This window comes from Mesocricetus auratus, unplaced genomic scaffold, assembly GCF_017639785.1.
Source record: "Mesocricetus auratus isolate SY011 unplaced genomic scaffold, BCM_Maur_2.0 Super-Scaffold_100676, whole genome shotgun sequence".
NCBI lineage: Eukaryota > Metazoa > Chordata > Mammalia > Rodentia > Cricetidae > Mesocricetus > Mesocricetus auratus.
In genome coordinates this window covers 96393217-96414422 of record NW_024429266.1, presented here as the reverse complement: position 1 = coordinate 96414422, position 21206 = coordinate 96393217, and the positions used below count along the sequence as shown (strand labels likewise).

Below are 21206 nucleotides of genomic sequence, written 5' to 3'. Positions count from 1 at the left end.
CCCCACCTAACTGGGTGTAGCCCCGAGGTCATGGCCCTGCAGCCCCCTGGCATTACAGCTGCTTTCTTCTTATCACAGCTCGGGCCTGGGGCTTTGCCTGAATAACCGGCCTCCCAGACAGGACTTCGTGTACCCAACGGTGGCTCCCGGCCAAGCCTACGACGCTGATGAGCAGTGCCGATTCCAGCATGGAGTCAAATCGCGTCAGTGTAAATACGGGGTAGAGAGAGCCTTCCTGCTTTCCTTCCTGGGAAGGGGAGGTGGCCACAGGGTGGGAAGCTTCTCCCGGACATATTCCAGGGGAAGCAGAGGGAAAGGAGTGAAATGAACCCCCTACTCCCTGTGGGGACCTAGGAGGACCAGAGTGTATGGAGTATACAGACGGCGAGCTAACTTAACAAAGACTGAGAATAAGAATAATACCGGGCTTGGGGGAGGGAGGAAGTCAGGAAAGGGTTTGCTTTGCAAGCCCGAGGTTCCGAGTTTGGTCAACAAAACTATATACAAGTTCACTATGGGGGTGCATGCTTATAATCCCAGCATTGGGCAGGCAGGAGCAGGGACATGCTCACTGCCCAGCCAGCCCACTTGACAAATTCCGGGTTCAGCGAGAAACCTTGTTTCAAAGAACAAGATGAGCCGGGCGGTGGTGGCTCACGCCTTTAATCCCAGCACTCGGGAAGCAGAGGCAGGTGGATCTCTGTGAGTTCAAGGCCAGGCTGGACCGACTGCCTCCAAAACAATACAGAGTAACCCTGTCTCGTAAAAACCAAAAAAAAAAAAAAAAAAACAAAAAAAAACAAGATGGATAGCCCCTGAGGAACGACAGCCAAGGTTGACCTCTGACCTCAACAAGCATGTGGTCACTCGACCTTGTGCTTGCAAGCACAGAGAGACAGAGTGGGGAGAGGATGGATGGCTTACATGTCCAGAGAGCTAATTTGAGGGCCGGCCTAGGGAGAGCCACTTGGGGTTGCAGCGTCACCTAGGTTCTAAGGCCTCTAGGCAGTTCTGAGCAACATATGCAGACCTCTTGGTGGGCAGTTTTCTTAGAGATGGGCGGCCTGCTTTACTTGGTACCGAACCGGAGCTTTCCAGGGACTCTAACCAACTCCCTCATCCTCCCTGAGGCTCAGGCTCTCAAAGTTTCATCTTAGCATCAATAACAGCTGGGGCAGGAGTAGGGGGTTTGGGTCACACCTTTAGCCCCAGCACGCAGGAGGGAGAGGCTGCTGGGTCTCTGTGTGCCTGAAGGCAGCCTGCTCGTCTGACTTCATAACCTAACAAGTTCCAGGCCTTCCAGTGCTACGCACGGTGAGACCCCCATCTCTAAAATAGGAGCTGAGTAACTGGGAGGAGACTCGGTGGGTAAGAGCACTTGCTACGTAAACACACGTGTCTTGAGTTCAAAATGCCAGCACCCTGGTGAAAAAAGTGGGGGTAGCCATGTATCTATCCCCATACCCCTGGTGCGGGAGGGGGGGGGCACTGACACTTGCTAGCACTCTGTCCTGTGAGAGACATTATCTCAAGGGAATAAGACAGGAAGTGATACAGTGCCACACACCGGGAGAAAAGGAAGTGAACTGGGGTGCCGGGGACCCCACTCCAAGCTTCCAACTCCTGAAAGCTGGAAATCTGCTGTCTTCCTACGTTTCCTACTTTGGCGACAGTTGGGCCAGATAGCCCCTCCTCTGCTCCACCCTAGCATTTCCTTAATCACAGTCTCTGACGCCCTTCAGCGGTCACCCTAGTGACCCCAGCTGTGGCCCTAATGACCCCAGGCCAGCTCCATAGTCTGGACAGGAAGCCTCCATGCTGTTTATACAGCTACTTCCCAAGACGGATGCAAGAGAGCAGGTGACTCTCAAACTGCTCCTCACTTCCTCTCCCTGGACCGAGAAATGCATCCTGAAGCAAGGGGTTAGAGCACTGGCCGCTCTTCCAGAGGACCCAGGTTCAATTCTCAGCACCCACACGGCAGCTCACATCTGTCTGTAACTCCGCTTACAGGGGATCTGACACCCTCACACAGGCATACATATAGGCAAGATTCCAATGTACGTAAAAATAAATAAATTAAAAGAAAAAAGATTAGGGTCCCACTACTTAGCTCTAGTTGGCCTGGGGCTTGCTGTGTAGACCAGGCTGGCCTCTCAGAGATCCATTTGCTGCTGGGATCAAAGGTTTATGCTGCTGTCCACTACCAGACATTTTTACTCTTGCCCCACCTACAACATTGATTTGACTGGTCACCACAGAACCTTCTAAGTAATTCTGGACCCTCTGAATGTCTTCTGTGTCCTGGAACTTCAGATGATAGTAGCGCCAGGCTGTGGTGTCACCTTTAATCCCAATGCTGGGGAGGTAGAGCAGGTGGATCTCTGTGAGTTCAAGGCCGGCCTGGTCTACAGATGGACAGCCAGGACAGTCAGAGGTACACAACAGAGAACCCTTTTTAGAAAAAACAAAATCAACAAGATGCTAGTAGCTGGCACTTGATGCGTGCTAAGCATATGGTCTACATCATCTCATTTAAACTCCCAATGAACCCAAGCGACAGGTGAAGAGTCCGCTTCAGGAGGGTGGTGTGTCTGGCCATAATTGTAAGAATGTGAGCAGCTGTACTCTGAACGTGTACTTTGAACTCTTTTAAGCCAGCATTTTATTTCATTTATGTATGATGTGAAAGGTACGAATGCGTGTGGAAGCCAGAGAGGATTGTCTTTAGGAGTTAGATATCCTACCACAGGCTCCAGGAATCAAGCTCAGGCCATCAGGGCTGTCTTACCCTCTAAGCCATTGTGCCGGCATAGATATCCGTCTGTCTCTATCTCCCCACATCTTTCTCTCTTTTGAATTTACTTGTATTACTTATGTGTATTCATGCACAGATGACTGTGGGGGCCGGGGGCCGGGCATCAGACCTCTTGGAGCTAGAGTTACTGGTGTTTGCAAGCTGGGATCCCAACTCTGGTCCTCAAAATAAGTGTCCAGTGCCATTAACTGCTGACCCGTCTCTGCGCCAACACCCACCCCTCCATGCCCAGACTGCCTCTTGACTTTATATCTTATGAAAGGATGTTGTGGGGAACGAACTGTCAGAATAGCAAACTTGAACTGGAGCCAGCAATATGTTAATCTGGACCATTTATTTGCATCCTTGCTTTTTGAGCCATCGGTTAGTTCAAATCCAAGTCTCTCGTTGGCCTGGAACTCGGGGACTGACTTGGAAGGGGTCTGTTCAGAGAGGATTATAGATGGATGCTGGCATGGAAAGATCCTGAGAGGGTGGGGTAGGAGGTAGGCTGAGGAATATTTGTGAGATGTGGCCATCCCTGAACCTGGTGGGGCTTCTCTCCGGGGATACTAACCTTGACCTGAAAGTAGTGGTTCTCAACCTCCCAAAGCTGCAGACCCTTTAAGACAGTTCCTCATGTTGTAGTGACCCCCAACCATAAAATTATTTTCTTTGCTACTGTTAGGAATTGTAATGTAAATATCCGGTTGATATGTGACCTCTGTGAAAGGGTCATTCAACCCCCTAGGATTGTGACCCACAGGTTAAAACCACTGACCTAAAAGGATTCAAACAAGTTTCTGGGATTACTTCCATTTTGTGTGACAAACAGCCTGAGGCAGCCCACAAACTCAGTCTGAGTCTGCCACACACACACTCATTGCTGAAGAAAACGACACATGAAACTTGCCCTGAGCCAGCCCTGACTCTTCAAATTATTCTCTCCTGTGTTGTTTCACTGGTCCCAAAAAGGAAGTGAAAATCCTTCCTGCCTTTCATAGTCCCAGATTTTGGAAGGACCTGAAATCAGTGAAATGAGATACCTACTTCAAAGATCTGAGTTAACCAGGCCGTCTCACAGAAGTGGTGTGGCATCTGGCTGGTAGCCGTGGTTTCTGTAAAATTACATTTATTTCTTTTGGGTGTGTTTATTCCATAGCACATGTGTGGTAAGAGGGCACACCGAAGAGCTGTTCCCTCCTTCCATCGTGTGGACTCTGGGGATTGAACTCAGGTATTCAGGCTTGGCAGCAAGCACCTATATACCTGATAAGCCGTCATCATGGCCTGGAGGGATCTTGTCCTTCTACATCTTGGTTTTCTTTTCTTTGTTCTGGCATGTGTGCCTACACACCAGAAGAGGGCACCAAATCTTACAGATGGCTGTGAGCCACGCTATGGAAGAGTGGTCAGTGCTCTTCCCTCTGAGCCATCTCTCCAGCCCACACCTCGATTTTCTTGCACTGAAATAGGGGTCACGATGCCCAAAGGAGTTTTTACAGCAAGTATAAACGTTCCACACGTGCCGACAAAAAAGGGGAGTGTCAGGCCGTGATCCTAAAGGGGCGCCATTAAGACTGGGTCCTCCAAGGCATGCCTGTGGGGGACGATGGGCCTGAGAGGTCCCCTCCATTCTGCAGGAAGTCTGCAGTGAACTGTGGTGTCTGAGCAAGAGCAATCGGTGCATCACCAATAGCATCCCGGCTGCTGAGGGAACACTGTGTCAAACACACACTATCGACAAAGGGGTGAGTACCAGCCCAGAGCCTTCCCTGGACCCTGCCCACCCTGCTTGAGGTCAAAGCCCCCCTCACCCACCCCTGCCTCACCCCCACCCCCGCATCTCAAGCCACGCCCCTCGCATTTGTTTAGTAGGCTCCGGTATTGTTTCTACTTAAGCCGTGTCTGCTAATTGAACAGTGTTGCTCCTTAGTTGTGACCCAGTGTGTCTGAGTCCCTGCCTTCAGATCCAGGCTTTCCTCGTGTCACCTAACCCCGTTCCAGAGGGGACTGCCTGTAATTTGGGGGATGGCAGACAGAAGAGGCATTGAACCCGGAGCTCTGCGAAGTCACACTCACTCCTGTCCTCCCCACCCCCCCAACTTTTTACCCAGTGGTGCTACAAACGAGTGTGCGTCCCCTTTGGGTCTCGACCAGAGGGTGTCGATGGGGCCTGGGGCCCGTGGACTCCATGGGGCGACTGCAGCAGGTCATGCGGTGGTGGCGTGTCATCCTCCAGTCGTCACTGCGACAGCCCCAGGTCAGCCCTTGGGACCCTCTCCCCAACAGTGAGGCAACCCTCAAAGTCCATCACCCCCTGCCTCATCTCTCTACTGTCCCCTGCTCCTTCCAGGCCGACCATTGGGGGCAAGTACTGTCTGGGAGAGAGACGGAGGCACCGGTCCTGCAACACCGACGTGAGTTCTCCATGGTCCTGCCGCAGACACCCTTCCTTGCCCCCCCATCCTATCACTCTCCCTGCCACCAGCACCTCCCCGTCATCTAGTCCAGACTGTTTTCACTGTAGAAGTCTGCTCCCTCAAGATAATTGCCCTCACTCCCCCAGCCCCACTCCAAATACAGTTTAGTGTCTTTGCCCTTCACAGCTCAGTTATCCCCAGAATCCAGACCCAACTCAACTCATTGTCATCTGTCAGAGCCTGACTGAGCTTGCTCTCACAGAGCCAGCCAGCATCCTTCCGAAGCTAGTGATGAGTATGTGTGTCACCCCCATCTCAGTCACCTCCTAGAGCGTCCCACGAGTTCCTCTATAAATGTAGGGATTCCCGCTGGCTGAAGACGGCTCTGTTACCTAATCATGGAGATGCTTAGGTGTGCAGGTCACCAAGCCAGAGGAAGGGATGCTCAGAGGTCAGGAAGAGCTTTGGGAATGAACAGTGGCCTTTGTGGTCTCTGTGTAGGGATTATCAGAGCATCTGTATACCTGTCACATACAAGACTATTTCAGTCCTTTTCGCAAGCCAGCTCCATCCTGTACCTCCTGTCTCCAGAAGAGCTTGAGCTGAGAACCCAGGCATCTACCCCCTGCTCGGCCTTAATTAACTTAATGAATCACCCAGGTCCCATCTTACAAGCCAGGTACAGCGGTGCACATCTGTAATGCTGGCATTTGGCTGAGGCAGGAGGATTATGAGTTTGAGACCCACCTAGCCTTTTGAGACAGCAAGAGCCTGTCTCAAAAGTAAATACACAAGAGCTAGGAAGATGGTTTACTTGGTAAAGTGTTTGCAATGCAAGTCAGGACCAAAGTTCAGATGCCCAGTACCCAGACATGAACACAAACTCAAATATTCACCCAGACACAAACCATCTCTTGCATCTTCACGGCTAGTGTGGACCATCCATTCTCCCCTGGACTCCTGCCTTAGCCTCACTCATTCAGCTCCCACCATTGGGAACAATACTTCTCTACCCTAACTTCCTTACACCCGTCCCAGGACTGTCCCCCTGGCTCCCAGGACTTCAGAGAAATGCAGTGCTCTGAATTTGACAGTGTTCCTTTCCGTGGGAAGTTCTACACATGGAAGACGTATCGGGGAGGTGAGTGAGCCTCCCAGAGGCCGTGGGACCATTGAGGATGACAGAAGTTGGCTTATAGACTCATCCTTTGCCCAGGGAAACAGGTGACTCAGTCCTTGTTGATTTAGCTCAGTCCTTCATACAACTCAATGGTACATTGTGTGTAGGGAAGTGTTGCTATTCCCTCTGCCCGTTGGTATCGAGTCTCGGGTCTGTGGCTCTTGTCCTTACCTCCCCTCAGACAGGGAGTTCCAGGGTGGCCTGGCTCCAGGTCTGATGGGGCCATGCCCCCCAGGGGGCGTGAAGGCCTGTTCACTGACATGCCTAGCAGAAGGCTTCAACTTTTACACCGAGAGAGCAGCAGCTGTGGTGGATGGCACACCCTGTCGCCCCGACACAGTGGACATCTGTGTCAGCGGCGAGTGCAAGGTAGAGGAGACTCCCGGGGACAGGCTGGGGAGAACTTGGGGGGGGTCTCCATGACACCATCAACACCACCATTGTCTTCCTGTGCAGCATGTGGGGTGTGACCGGGTCCTAGGTTCTGATCTCCGAGAGGACAAATGCCGAGTGTGTGGGGGTGACGGCAGTGCCTGTGAGACCATCGAGGGGGTCTTCAGCCCAGCTTTGTCAGGAAATGGTAAGGAACCTGGCCTCTACTTCCCTCCTGTGACTGCGGTCAGGGTTAGCCTCATTACAGTAGCCAAGACCAGTAACTCCTTAGACTTTAGGGATCCTGTGGAATTTGAATTACAGTGAGGGTCTTAGGAATATCAAAAGTCCTGGGAGCACAGAATCGCCCTTGATTTTCTTGTCATTGAGACAGAATACCTCACCAGAAATAACTTACGGAAGATTTCATGTGGCTTGCAGTTTGCAGGGTCATGGTCCATTGTGTCCATTGTGCTGGACCGGTACTACCCATTAGGGTGGACCTTCTCACCTCAGGTAACCAATCTGAAAAAAAAAAAAAGATGCCCAAACACTTGTCTCCAAGTGATTGTAGATCCTGTGATGTTGACAACCCGTGTTAGCCCATCAAAGTCATAATTAGGAAGGGCCTTCCTTAGCTACTGGCCTGGGATCTAGCTTACAGAAATTCATGAGTTGGGACCGAGGACTCAGATCTCTCCCTCCGTTATTCTGGGTGCAAGGGGTCACTTTCCATACTGTGAGTCTAAGGCGCTGGGGAACTCTCTATACCGGTATGGGAGGTCTCACTGTCAGGGAACTAGGAGGTTGTTCAGAACACCCTTTCCAGCTTGGGTTGAAAAGGAGAGCACCCAGGGAGTAGGGATGAGATAAGAGGGTTCTAGAAGGATGATGGAGCTGAAAGTGTTACCAGGGGGATTGTGGCCAGATGATATCTGGTTGGCAGGGACCACAAAGAATGAGTTGCAGGGTGTGTGTCATTCTCTAGGCAGGGTTAGATTAGGGGTAGGTAGATTGGTTGGTTGGTTAGCTGGCTGGTTGGTTAGTAAGAAGAGAACATCTGGCCAGGTGGTATTGGCACACACCTTTAATCCCAGCATTTGGGAGGCAGAGGCTGGCAGATCTCTGAGTTTGAGGCCAGCCTGGTCTACAGAGAACCAGGATAGCCAGGGTTATTACACAGAGAAACACTGTCTGGTGGGGGAAGGGGAGATTGACTAGACAAGAGAGCAGAAATACAGCCCAGGGGAAGGTGATTGCAGGATCCAATACACAGAGGACAATGTGGGGGGTTCAGGCATAGAAGCTAAGAATCTTGGGATTATGGGCGAGCAAAGATGTAGTGGTCACAGCCGGGCAGTCACTGGTGGTGCCTCACAGAAGACCAGCTCTGATGCTCAAATCTCATTGTCACCTATATGGATTGTGACTTCCATGATACCCTTTTCCCTCTGCCTCACTGGTCAATGAGACATGAGGAGTTAGATCCACCCATTCCGAGGCAGGCAAGTTTGGGTTCAAATCCCAGCCAGCCACTTCTTACCTGTGAAGCCCTGGTGAACTGCATAGCTTCCCCTGAGCCACAGTATATAATCTGTAAAGTGAACACAGTGAGATCAGTAATGTACAAGTGTGAGAACTTCAATTTGATCCTTCAATTTGATCCTCAGGACCCACATATGAAAGGAGAAAACAGCTCCCTAAAATTGCTCGCGCTCTCTCTCTCTCTCTCTCTGTCTCTCACACACACACACACACACACACACACGCATACACACACACTCACGGGGAGCAGGAAAAACATGATGGTCCAAATACTTCATAGTGTCTGAATGAGTTTGCTGTGATATGTGCTCTAAGCATGTAGCATGAGATGACTCGCTGCAGCCCTTAGTGTGAAGGCTAAGGGCGAGGGACACAGGTTGGTGTGGAGGCAGGCTGAGTGGGTGACAGCTGAACTCCACCACCCAGGGTATGAGGACGTCGTCTGGATCCCCAAAGGCTCCGTCCACATTTTCATCCAAGATCTGAATCTGTCCCTTAGTCACCTGGGTAAGCCAAGACAGAGGGATGTGGACTGTGATTGTGTGGGAGTTGGAGGGCAGGCAAAGCGACTTCAGTTCTGACCGCCGTGGTTTACCTCAGCCCTGAAAGGGGACCAGGAATCTCTGCTACTGGAGGGGCTGCCCGGGACCTCCCAACCTCATCGCCTTCCCCTGGCTGGGACCACCTTTCACCTACGACAGGGTCCAGATCAGGCCCAGAGCCTAGAAGCCCTGGGGCCCATTAATGCATCTCTCATCGTCATGGTAACAGTGAAGCTGGGGGCAAAGTACGGGAGGACCTGGGTATCCTGTGGGGATGGCGACTCCATGACACCCCCAATGACTGTTCCCTGTGCCTCTAGGTGCTGGCCCAGGCAGAGCTGCCTGCCCTCCGCTACCGTTTCAACGCACCCATTGCCCGGGATGCACTGCCTCCCTACTCCTGGCACTATGCCCCCTGGTCCAAATGCTCAGCCCAGTGTGCAGGCGGTGAGGCCAGGGTGCGGGCCAGGGACTAAGCACTGCAGCCAACCTGAGCTCCCCTGGGCTGGCCAGGGCTGAGAGGGCTTCTCCCTTACCCTAGGCAGCCAGGTTCAAGTGGTGGAGTGCCGAAATCAGCTGGACAGCTCAGCAGTGGCCCCGCACTATTGCAGTGCCCACAGCAAATTGCCCAAGAGGCAGCGTGCCTGCAACACCGAACCGTGCCCGCCAGAGTAAGTGTCCTCCGTGCGGCAAGGTGGCCCGGTGGGGATGTCCTCGGCAATCACGGATAGTCCTCCTATGTGGATCACTACAGGACTGGGGCGACCGTAGGATGAGTTCTGGAAATATGGGGCTCACGAGGCCAAGGTGTCAGATATTCAGGAGGATGAAAGTGAAAGCCAGATTGTCAGCTCCGTGTAGCAGTCCATGCTTGTAATCCTGGCTCTTGGGAGTCTGAGGCAAAGGGTTAAGAGTTCAATGCCAGCCAGACGGTGGTGGCACATGCCTTTAATCCAGGCACTCGGGTGGCAAGGGCAGGTGGACCTCTGTGAGTTTCTAGGCCAGCCTGGTCTACAGAGTGAGTTCCAGGACAGCCAGAACTACATAGAGAAACCATGTCTCAAAAAAAAAAAAAAAAGGTTCACTGCCAACCAGGATGTCCTAGTGAATTGGACATAATATCTTGTCTCAAAACCCAATGAGCAGGAATTTCAGAGATGGCTCAGTGGTTTAAGATCACTTGCTTCTTAACTAAGAGGAGTTCTGACCCCAGTGTCTATGTTAGACAGATCACAAATGCCTGTTACTCTGCCTCCGAGAGATTCAATACCCTCCTCTTCTGTGTCCTCCATAGACATCCGCATACACATATGTGTACACACTCACGTAGACATGCACACAGATACACATATAAATAAAAACAAGTCTTTTAAACCTTTAAATCACATGGGGACTAGGGAAATGACTCAGCTGATGTGTCACAAGCAAGATACGCAAGCAATATGTGGGCACAGTGACAGGCACCTAACCACCCAACCCTAGTTTAGGAGGAGAGGGTGGAGACAGATGGTCCCTGGAACTGGAATGGCAACCAGGTTAGCCAGTCAGTGAGCTCTGTTCATCGAGAAACACTATCTTAAAAAAAAAAAAAACGTGGGGAGTGGTGTAGGAAGATACTGGAGGTCACCTCTGGCATAAGTGTACACATGCTCAGGCACACACATATACACACATACATACACCAAAAAGCAATTAAAACATTTGAATTGTTCTACAGCCTGAGTTGCCGTGCACTGTAATCAAGCTAGTCGCCCAGGAAATGCGTTCTCTTTGCACTTTCCTCCTATCTGGTTTGGCTATAGGTGATCTCTGAGAGAGGAGCTGCCTAGTGCCAGTTTGGGGAAGACGGGGATAAGCGAAATCGGAAGCTTGCTAGTTGAGCTGCCCTGTCCTGCGCAACACTCAGACGGGTCCCTCCACCCCCACAGTTGGGTTGTAGGAAACTGGTCACGATGCAGCCGTAGCTGTGATGCTGGTGTGCGAAGCCGCTCAGTGGTGTGCCAACGCCGGGTGTCTGCTGCCGAGGAGAAAGCCCTGGACGACAGTGCCTGTCCGCAGCCACGCCCACCCGTGCTGGAGGCCTGCCAGGGCCCGATGTGTCCTCCCGAGTGGGCAGCCCTGGAGTGGTCTGAGGTCAGCTGCCACCTTTCTTCCCACCCAGGAACTGGGCTGTCTGTGTGGGGAAAGCTGTTGTTGAAGCGATCTTGCTCTAAGCCCCACTGCTCGCATGATCAAGAGAGGTGCATTGTGGGTCCCAAGGCTTCTGGACTCTGGGCGTGGTCTGTCTCATCGCCTGGATGGTCCCAGCCTGGGGCAGGTGGTAAGGCTTGTGGGTGACACAACTGGGCTGGAGGACAGTACAGAGGCTGCCAGCTACCTGTCCATGTGTCACACTGGCCTAGCACCCATGCATCCACTGAATGTAAAACACCCCTTCCAACTGCAGTGCACCCCGAGCTGCGGACCTGGCCTCCGCCACCGAGTGGTCCTTTGTAAGAGCGCAGATCAGCGGTCCACTCTGCCCCCCGGGCACTGCCCTCCCTCAGCCAAGCCACCAGTCACTATGCGATGTAACCTGCGCCGCTGCCCTCCTGCCCGCTGGGTGGCCAGCGAGTGGGGTGAGGTAGGTGGGCTCCGCCCCGTGGGATTGATGAGGGTGAGGACAGTGGTCTTACAGAGATGGCTCAGTGGCCTCCCTCTCTTCAGTGCTCCTCACAGTGTGGCCTCGGCCAGCAGCAGCGCACGGTGCGCTGCACCAGCCACACTGGCCAGCCATCTCGAGAGTGCACCGAGGCTCTGCGGCCATCTACCATGCAGCAGTGTGAGGCCAAGTGTGACAGCGTGGTGGTGCCCCCTGGGGATGGCCCAGAAGGTAGGTGGACCACGGCGGGCGGGAGGGGGGAGGGGGGGAGCACCAGGCTTTGAGAAGCCACAAGTGAGCATAGGTCGCATTTCCTGGCTATTAGTCCTTGAGATTCGATTAAAATTTTACTATTTTTTTTTGCATAATTCAGGGGTGAGATGGGGTTCATCTGCCTTGGGGCCCCTGTGAAGGTCAGAGGGCAACTTACAGGCTGTTAATTCTGTCCTCCCATCAAGCTCAGACCCTATGTGGCCTGGATTGATTTCCAACTCAACATAAAACCAACGGTAACCTTGAACTCCTGATTCTCCAGCCTCCACATCCCAAGTGCTAGGGTTACAGGACTTCACCACCACACCCCGTTTTTGCAGTGCCAGGAATGGTAGCCAGGGCTTGGATGCAAGGGCTCAGCCCCTGCTCAACTCAGGCACTGGCATTTTGACCAGAGTAAATCTGCCATGATTTGTGACATGTTTACAACATCTCTGGCCTCCACTCACTAGACAATGGCAGTCCCTATTACACTCATGATTTATATAAACCTCTCCATAGCTCCAGATGCCCAGTTTGGGAGGAAGGAAAAATTTAGTGCTTACACACCATTGCTTTTACACTTTTTTTTTCCCCAAGACAGGGTTTCTCTGTAGCTTTGGAGGTTGTCCTGGAACTCGCTCTATAGACCAGGCTGGCCTCGAACTCACAAAGATCCACCTGCCTCTGCCTCTCCATGCTGGGATTGAAGGTGTGCACCATCACCAACCAGCTATACCTGTCTTTGTTGTTTTGTTTTGTTTTCAAGACAAGGTTTCTCTGTGTAACAGCTCTGGCTATCCTGGAACTGGCTCTGTAGACCAGGCTGACCTGGAACTCACAGATACCTGCCTCTGCCTCCCTAGTGCTGGGATTAAAGGCATGTGCCATCACTCAGCCTTTAAAGGCTAGGCTCACAACCAAAAATAGACCTTTTTTTTTTTTAATCTAAGTATTTTTTTCTTTTCTTTATTTTTCATCTTCATTTACTTGTTTTTGGGGTTGTTGTTTTGGTTTTTCAAGACAGGGTTTCTCTATGTTGCCCTGGCTGTCCTGGAACTCTTTAGACCAGGCTGGCCTCTGCCTGAGTTTATAGAGACTCACCTGCCTCTGTCTCCAGAGTGCTGGGATTAAAGGAGTATGCTACCACTGCCCAGCTATTTTGGTTTGTTTTATCACTTTGAGACAAGCTCTCATAGACCCCAGTCTGGCTTGACTTTGTTTTGTAGCCAAGGATGACCTTGAACTTCTTATTCCAAATGCTGGATTTAAAGCGTGCGCCACCACACACAGCTGGTTCTTTTTATTAAATCAGGCCGTTACCTCAAACTCCCTGCTTCCTAATACCTAGGACTACAGGTATGTGAGCCATTGCCCCCAGCTGTAATTATTAAATTTTTTTATAAATTTATTTTTGATAGAGGGAAGTAGGGAGATTTTTTGATAGAGGGAAGTAGAGAAATTTATTCCAAATGCTAAAACTAAATGACAGTGGCTCCCTTTCCAACACTCTGTCAGCCGCCTCATCTGTGAAGAATGCAAATGATACATTCAGTTTGAAAGAAGTGCTACAAGTAGGATACGGAGCCTGCTAGAATCCACACACCACTGTTAAGTGGACGCTTGTATCCGTGGTCCCCAACAGAGGCTGTTAAATTCGATGGGCTTCATGAGTGCTAGGTGGATGCTCTCTCACTGAGCTACTACCGCGTCTTTAGATACACAAATTCTTTGAGCTGAGCTCAAGGTCAGATGGTGGTGGCCTCAAACAGGTTCTCTTGGCATCAAAAGGATAATAGGTCTATCATCTTTAACTTATTGGGGTTTGGCCAGGGCAGGAGGATTGCATGTTCAAGACCAGCCTGCACTACAGAGCAAGACCCACCTGAGCAATTTATTCAAACACTGTCAAAATAAAACGTCAGAGGAGGGTTAGGAAATGGAACTCAGAGTGCTTGCCCAACATCCTCAAAGCCCTAGATTCAGTTTCCAGCAGAGGAAAAAAAAGGGGGGATGCTAGAATAAGAAATGTTTTTCTCACTAATAATATGTCTTGGGCAGCTTCAGATTCCTCAAAACAATAACCAGGAGACAAAGGGGCCAGTGAAATGGCTCGGTGAGAAAGGTTCTTGCTGTGCAACCCTGATGACCTGAGTTCAATCCCCAGAACCCACATAAGAATGGAAGGAGAGACCCAAATCCACAGAGTTGTCCTCTGACATCCGCATGTGTGCTGTGACATGCACACCTGTGCACACACACCGTACACAGAATAACAGCCAACATGTAGCTCCTCCAAAGTAACTGGTGATGCAAGCATGATTATAAACCCTCTGTGAAGGGCGAGCCCAGGAGTGCTGGGAGAAGGACTGAACTCTGATCTCTCTGCCCCTGCCCCTCCCCCTCCCCTCTCTCCCCCACCCCCACTGCAGAATGCAAGGATGTGAACAAGGTGGCCTACTGCCCACTGGTGCTCAAATTTCAGTTCTGTAGCCGAGCCTACTTCCGCCAGATGTGCTGCAAAACCTGCCAAGGCCGCTAGGGGGGCTGCAGCGCCAGGAGCCACCTGGATCACAGGCTGGGGGGGAAACTCCACTGGAGAGGACCTGAGGGAGGGTGTCTGGGATTGAAGGGTGAGATGCAATTGAAAGTTATTTATTGGGTAACCCCTATAGGACTCCTGGCTAGGGGATGGAGAAGAGCTGGCTATCCCCAGGGACCCTCTTCTTGCCCAGCTGACAGAGGACTGCCCCTTGTTGCACACATCTTTAAGTCCCCAACACTCCCCCCACCCTTTGATCGGAATACGTACTGTGAAGTGTGGGGGTGGGGAGGGGGTATGTTGGTGCCCTGCCCCCCCCAGCACTGTTCTATCCCTCCACTCGGAGCTGGGGGGATTTATATCTGCTATGGGGGAGTGGGATTAATACCACCTCCCTGTGACCCTCCCCCAAATTGACCAGGGGGAAGATCTACCCCGACCTCTACCCTGCCTGCCCCAGGGGGAGCCCAACATCCAGGCTACCCCCATGATGGTGCTATAAACCCTGCCATGGGGCCCACACACTCCTCACCAAGAAGCCTTACATCAATAAAGTTCTGTCTTGTGTAGATTCCTGCTCATGAGTGGGTCTCTGTCTCTGTATAGGCATTCATTCCATCCAGCCCCCACCCTAAAATCAAACAGGAACACAGGGTTGACAAGATGTTGAATTTGCTGCCAAACCTAACAACCTAAATTTAATCTCTGGGACCCACATGGTAGAAGGAGAGAACTAACTCCTGTAAGTTGTACTCTGCCCTCCACAAGTTTGCCATGACATGTGTGCCTACACACGTAAGTGAATAAAAATAATGAAAACTTTTAAAAGTGGGGCAGGTGCCCACACTTCCTAATAGGTTATCCTTGACAAAGAAAGAGAGAGGACTTTGGCCACTATAAATTGAAACCTATCATTTGCCAAGGGGTGGTGGCACATGCCTTTAATCCAAGCATTTAGGAAGCAGAGACAGGTGGATCTCTGAATTCAAGGTCAGCCTGGTCTACAGAGCAAGTTCCAAGACAGCCAGAGTTACACAGAGAAACCCTGTCTGGAGAAACAAACAAAACCTATCATTTCAAGAGAAAAGTACAGTTTCTAACAGAAGCTTCCAAACGTCCAGCCTCTTTGTACTCCCAACCAACTCCCTTTTTTCATACTGAGTAATGCTACTAACCCTGGATATTAGAAACATGGCTTCTCAGCTATGGCCAGGAGGGGGCACACGTCATCAAGATAGCACAGGACACAGACACCCCAGTCCTCGGCCATGGACCAAAGATGGATCTGAACACAGGTCCCTGCTAGACTCTCAGTGATCTGGTTCAGTCTTGTACACATCCTAAGTGGGTTGCATGAGAAGGTATAACCCTTTGTTTTGTTTTGTTTTTCTAGTCAGGGTTTCTGTGTGTAACTGTTGTGGCTGTCCTGGAACTCCCTCTGTAGACCAGGCCAGCCTCAAAGACACAGATCCATCTTCCTCTGCTTCCAAGTGCCGGGATTAAAGTTATGAGCTACTACTGCCCGGCTAGGTGACAACCTCTCGAAACCTTCATTTCCTAAAATGTGAGCAGAAGACTCATGTGAAATACGGTGGGCCCTACACGCTCTAGGCGCTGCTCATAAAATGAAGTCATGAAAACGGCAAAGCTTCAGGTGTGAAAATGCACACCTTTGATCCCAGCACTCCAGAAGCAGGATGTTCTCTGTGAGTTTGAGGCCAGCCTACTTTGCGTACCAAATTCCGGACCAGTCAGAATTACATCATAGTGAGACCCTGTCTCAATAAAGCAAAAACAAACAAACAACAACAAACAACCCACAACAACATTCATATTTTGGGCAAGCAGGTGAGGGTGCTGGATGGACAGCTCAGCTGCTGTGACGGCACTAACTACTGTTTCAGAGTTCAAATAGCTGCATCCACATCAGCTGGTTCACAACTTCCTGTACCTCCAGGTCTGGGAGATCTGGTGCCTCTGGCTCTCTCTCTCTCTCTCTCTCTCTCTCTCTCTCTCTCTCTCTCTCTCTCTCTCTCTCTCTCTCTCTCTCTCTCTCTCTCTCTCTCCACACACCCATACTCAAACACACAAACACAAAGACTGAATAAAAGAGAGAAGTCCAGATATGACATACAAAAATTAGAAACCTTATGTGGGCGTAAGGGTTGTGGTGCTTTCCGCTGTCTTTGTCCTGACTAGCACACCTGGCTTTGGAGGAATATTCTACAGGAAGGGTCACACCATGAGCAGACACATCTGAAACAGAGCTTCCCTTCCTTGACTCTGAAGAGAGCAACCTCACTAGGTGGCCAGTCCTGTAGTCAACTGACCTGGGTACTTTTTGCTGTAGCCTCTTTTCTTGGTGGGAGGGAGATGGAGAAGGGACTCTCTCCAGTCTGGCAGTGGCTGCCAGCCATCTTTAACCTATCCCTTCAGGCACCAAACTCCAACCAACTTCAGCTGGGTCATCCCTGCTAAGGGCTCAGAGCATTGTCCCCGCCCTCAGCTTCCCTCCCCTGTGGTCATGGCCCCGCCCGCCTGTCAAAGGAAGTGAGAGAGGGGCTGTTGCAGGAGGAACTGGGGCCAGGAGTCTGAGAAGTAGGTGAAGAGCAGGGCCATGCCAGAGCCACCCCCAAGGGCCCCCTGAGCCTGCACCCCTGCCACTACCCACAGGAGCCCAGACACCAACCCTCACCATGGTAAGTGCTCCAAGGGTGGGCTCTGGGAGCAACGACCTGGTCGCAATGCCCTAAGCACCCTTGGAAATTGGAGCGATGGTTATGAGAATGCAGAGCCCTGGGGAAGGGAATCCCACAGGGCAGCACAGGGCACCCCCATGCCCACGCCCCCAAGAGTCAAGTTCTAATCTAAGGGTACCATATTGGCTATGGTGACCAAGACTACAGAGTAATAGGAAGGGAGAAGGTGTCCCTGAGGTGATTACACAGTTTGCAGGGAAGGGACATGTCCCTTTCCAGGGGCTTAGAGAATCCTCTCAGATCCTACTCTTCTCCTGTGGTTTAAAACAAGCGCTTCCCCCTATCTTGGTCTCTGTTCCCAGAGCTCATATTTGGAAGCTGGTCTAGAGATGGGAGTGTTTGGGGACTCTTGTTGGAGACATCCAAGGGGTGTCTGTGGGCTTGGTCACTGTGAGTCCACCAGTGGTGGGGCTGGTTGTGTCTCACATGAGGGCTGTGGGGTGTGTTAGCAGCGAGTGCAAGTGCCGGCAGGTGGTTTGACCGTAACGGTCTCAGAGGCAGATGGCAGTTCAGTGGTAGGGTCCTTGGCTAGTGTGCTCGAAAATAAACCATCGTGATCATCATTTAACTTCCAGTTGATATTACTAAAGAGGAAAAGCTAGAGATGCAGGGGTGGGGCTGGAGATGGCAAGTGACGCCTAGGAGGAGGAGGAGGTGGAGGAGGAGGAGGACAGGAAAGGAGAGAAGATGGGAAGGAGGGATAGGAAGAGGAGGAGAACAGGAAAGGAGAGAAGATGGGAAGGAGGGATAGGAAGAGGAGGAGGAGGAGGACGGGAAGGAGGGATAGGAAGAAGAGGAGACAGGACTAGGTGACCAATGATGGAGGGGTTCAAAAGACGAGGGACTGTGTTCTGGCTACTACAAGGATGGCAGCGGAGATACTGCAGCCAGAGGTGTCACAAGTTCAAGGCCTGCTGATGGTGACAAGGCTGGAGGATGATCAGCACCTGGGCAAGCTGTCTAGACCCAACAGCATCATGGCATGCGCAACAAAAGCCAGGGGCGGTCACACAAATCGCCCCTGTGACTCCACAAAGCCATGGTCCGCTTCAGGTTTCAGCTTTTGTCATTCCGTCGCTAAAAACAAAGGGATGCTCCTAGAAGAGGGGTAGTTGTTGGGGTTCTTGACTGGAGTGGAGGCGGGGAAGCGGGGTGAGAAAGAGCATCTTTGAAAGAGCCAGTGGGGAGGCAGAGGCAGGCGGATCTCTGTGAGTTCGAGGCCAGCCTGGTCTACAAGAGCTAGTTCCAGGACAGCCTCCAAAGCCACAGAGAAACCCTGTCTCGAAAAACCAAAAAAAAAAAAAAAAAAAAAAAAAAGAAAGAGCCAGTGGGGGCTGAGGCCGTGCTCAGTAGGTACAGCATTTACCAGCATGCACAAGCTCTGGGTTCCATCCTGTGAGCATCTCATAGACTGGGCGTGGTACTGCATACCTGTTGTCCCAGCACTTGGGAGGTAGAGGCAGGAGTCTAAAGCATCCTTGGCAATATAGCAGGTTTAAGGCCAGCCTGGGCCACACAAGACTCTGTCTTTTTTCAAAAAAGAAAAACAGGAAGAGATTTGCTGCTTGAAAGAAAGGGAAACCCCTCCTAGGCTGCCAACTCTCTGAAATGCTTAGTCAACAGACGGCTTAACAGACAGATCTGAGGGGAGAAATGAATCAAAGGGGGCAGTCATAAACTTGGAGCCAGGTATGGTGGCACACGTCTAGAGGCGGAGGCAGAGAATAATGAATTGGAGGCCAGCCTGGACTACCTAGCAGAACCTTGTCTCAATAAAACCAAAACAGGACCAAAGCTAGAGCTCAGCTGATAGTTTCCTAGCATGCAGGAAACCCTGGGTTCCATTCCCAGCACTGAATACACCAGGTCTGTCAGCCCAGAACTCCTCCAGCAGGGCAGAATTTGAGTTCCCCCGGGACTATAAGAGACAGGCAGACAGGCAGGCATCAGGGAAGGAAAAGAAAGTCAAAGAGGACAGCAGGAGAGAAAGAAAAAGACAGGCACTATCTACAAGAACCATGGCTGTGTCTGGGGATCCTGAGAGCTTCCCAGAGGGTTGCTTAATGCCAGAGTGCTGTTGAGAGTCTTTCATGGAACATGCATGCTAAATGCCTGGGGGGCTTGTGGTGGAGATGGGCGCAGGCCCTTCCTGACTGTGGACAAGTCACTAGGCGTTCCTTGTTGAGCTGGTATTGTTGTGGTTGTAATGGTGAGGGTTGCTGTTGGTTGTTTATTGCTAGTTTCCAGTAATGGTGACTAGCAATTCACTATTAGGTTTGGTATGGGACAGGGTTGTGTCTGCCGGTGTGTGTGTGTGTGTGTGTGAATGTGTGTGTGTGTGGTGTGTGTATAAGGTGTACGTGCTGATTGACCACGTGTGAAGACCAGAGGAGAGAGAGCATCAGGTGTCCCTCTCTGCTGCTCTCTCTTGCTACCTTATTCCCTTGAATCAGATCTCTCACTGAACCTGGAGTTAGGCTGGCAGCTAGTAAAACCCGCACGTGCTTTTTGTCTCCCCTTCGGTAGCACTGGGGTTCTAGGTGAACTCTTGACCATGGTTGTCTTTTTATATGTATGTTGCAAGCTCAAGCTCAGGGTCCCATGCTTCTGGAGCAAGAACTCTTACTGAGCCATCTCCCCATCTGGCTTAAGTAAGGTGGGGCATATGTAAAGGTCAGAGAACAACTTGCAGGGGTGGGTTCTCTCCTTCCGCTGTTGGGTACTGGAAGTGATCGGATGCAGCAGTAAGTACCTTTACCCTCTCAGCTATTTTTTCTGGCCCCTTGGGGTATTTGATGATGGTTATCATTTTGTGGTTGCATGTTGTTGTCATCGTTGAACACTTTTTATTTGTTTATTTTTGTTCAGCCTAGCCTCAAACTCGTGATCCTCCTGCCTCAGCCTCCAAAATGCTGGAATTGTTGGCATGCATCACCACTTGTGTCTGTCTGGTGGTGGTGGTGGTGGTGGTTAGTTGATTCTGGTTGGTGGCGAGGGTGGTAGTTACATAAACAATGTCAATGGTGCTTCTCTTTGATGCCCTGACTCGGGAGATCATAGCAGTTTCTGTCTGTTTGACTTTGCGGAGTGTGAGCGAGTTGGGGCAGCTTTTCTCTGGTAACAGTGGTAACTTGAGGGTGAAGGTGGTTGCTTTGAAGGCTGAGGCACAAAGTGAAGGAAGGAGACAGCGCTGAAGCTATGGTTGGGTGGCAGAGCTCTTGCCTGGCAAGTTCAGGACCCTGGGTTCCGTCCCCAATACCACAAAAACAAACAAACAGCAAGAGGAATAAGGGGAAACTCGGGGACGTGGGTCAGCAGTTAAGAGTACTTGGTGCTCTTGCAGAGGACCAGAGCTCAGTCCCCAGCACCCCATCAGGTCCTTAGGACTGCCCGTAACTCCAGCTGTAGGGATCCAACTGGCCTCCGTGGGTACCGACACACACACAGCACAAACACATACAGAACCATGAATAAAAATGAAATACATCTTTCATAAAAGCCAGAAGGAACAAGGAGACCGGTGGCCAGGGGAATGAACCAAAAAGGAGGTATTTATCAAAGAGACCTAACAAAACTGACAACTGTGGGGCTGGGGTTGTAGCTCAGTTAGTGGGGTGCTTGCCCTGTGTGTATGAAGATACTCCTGCTAGGTAGTGCACACCTCTCTCATCACAGCACTTGGAAGGTAGAGCAAGAGGCTCAGAAGTTCAAGGCCATCCTCTGCTACTTAGTAACTTTGAGGCCAGCTTGGGTGATATAACACCCGGTCACAAATGAACTAAAGTAACGTTAATTTTTTTTTTTTCGAGACAGGGTTTCTCTGTGGCTTTGGAGGCTGTCCTGGAACTCGCTTGGTAGTCCAGGCTGGTCTCGAACTCACAGAGATCCGCCTGCCTCTGCCTCCGGAGTGAGGGATTAAAGGCATGCGCCACCAACGCCCGGCAACGTTAATTTTTTAAATATTTATTTATTGCAGCCAGGCCGTGGTGGCGCACGCCTTTAATCCCAGCACTCGGGAGGCAGAGGCAGGCGGATCTCCCCGATAGCCTCCAAAACAATACAGAGAAACCCTGTCTCGTAAAACCAAAATATATATATATTGCGAGGGGAGTGAATTTGCTTGTGGGCCACGGCACACTCATGGAGGTCAGAG

At 51.2% G+C, this 21206-nt stretch overlaps 2 protein-coding genes across 6 annotated transcripts in view; both read left to right on the top strand.

Annotated features, from left to right (window-relative positions):
- The window catches only part of Adamts10 (ADAM metallopeptidase with thrombospondin type 1 motif 10), a 29994-nt gene extending 15131 nt beyond the window's left edge, over window positions 1-14863 (top strand). For 2 of the 5 annotated variants that reach the window (XM_005081330.4, XM_040737965.1), the window contains exons 11-25: window positions 79-220; window positions 4441-4548; window positions 4915-5060; window positions 5154-5217; window positions 6259-6361; window positions 6636-6769; window positions 6857-6980; window positions 8744-8824; window positions 8918-9081; window positions 9180-9306; window positions 9401-9530; window positions 10788-10992; window positions 11306-11482; window positions 11566-11731; window positions 14185-14863. In XM_005081330.4, the coding sequence (XP_005081387.1) occupies window positions 79-220; window positions 4441-4548; window positions 4915-5060; window positions 5154-5217; window positions 6259-6361; window positions 6636-6769; window positions 6857-6980; window positions 8744-8824; window positions 8918-9081; window positions 9180-9306; window positions 9401-9530; window positions 10788-10992; window positions 11306-11482; window positions 11566-11731; window positions 14185-14294 (1981 nt within the window). In that variant the 3' untranslated portion in view covers window positions 14295-14863. Of the gene's footprint in view, window positions 1-78; window positions 221-4440; window positions 4549-4914; window positions 5061-5153; window positions 5218-6258; window positions 6362-6635; window positions 6770-6856; window positions 6981-8743; window positions 8825-8917; window positions 9082-9179; window positions 9307-9400; window positions 9531-10787; window positions 10993-11305; window positions 11483-11565; window positions 11732-14184 lie in introns of those variants that run through there. The other 3 variants (XM_021233692.2, XM_021233691.2, XM_013121500.3) reach the window with 3 other exon arrangements.
- Window positions 14864-16859: 1996 nt separating this feature from the next.
- Window positions 16860-21206, top strand: part of Myo1f (myosin IF) — a 43013-nt gene continuing 38666 nt past the window's right edge. Inside the window, exon 1 of the mRNA XM_005081329.4 lies at window positions 16860-16993. Within this exon, the coding sequence (XP_005081386.1) occupies window positions 16991-16993 (3 nt within the window). The 5' untranslated portion in view covers window positions 16860-16990. The remainder of the gene's footprint in view (window positions 16994-21206) is intronic.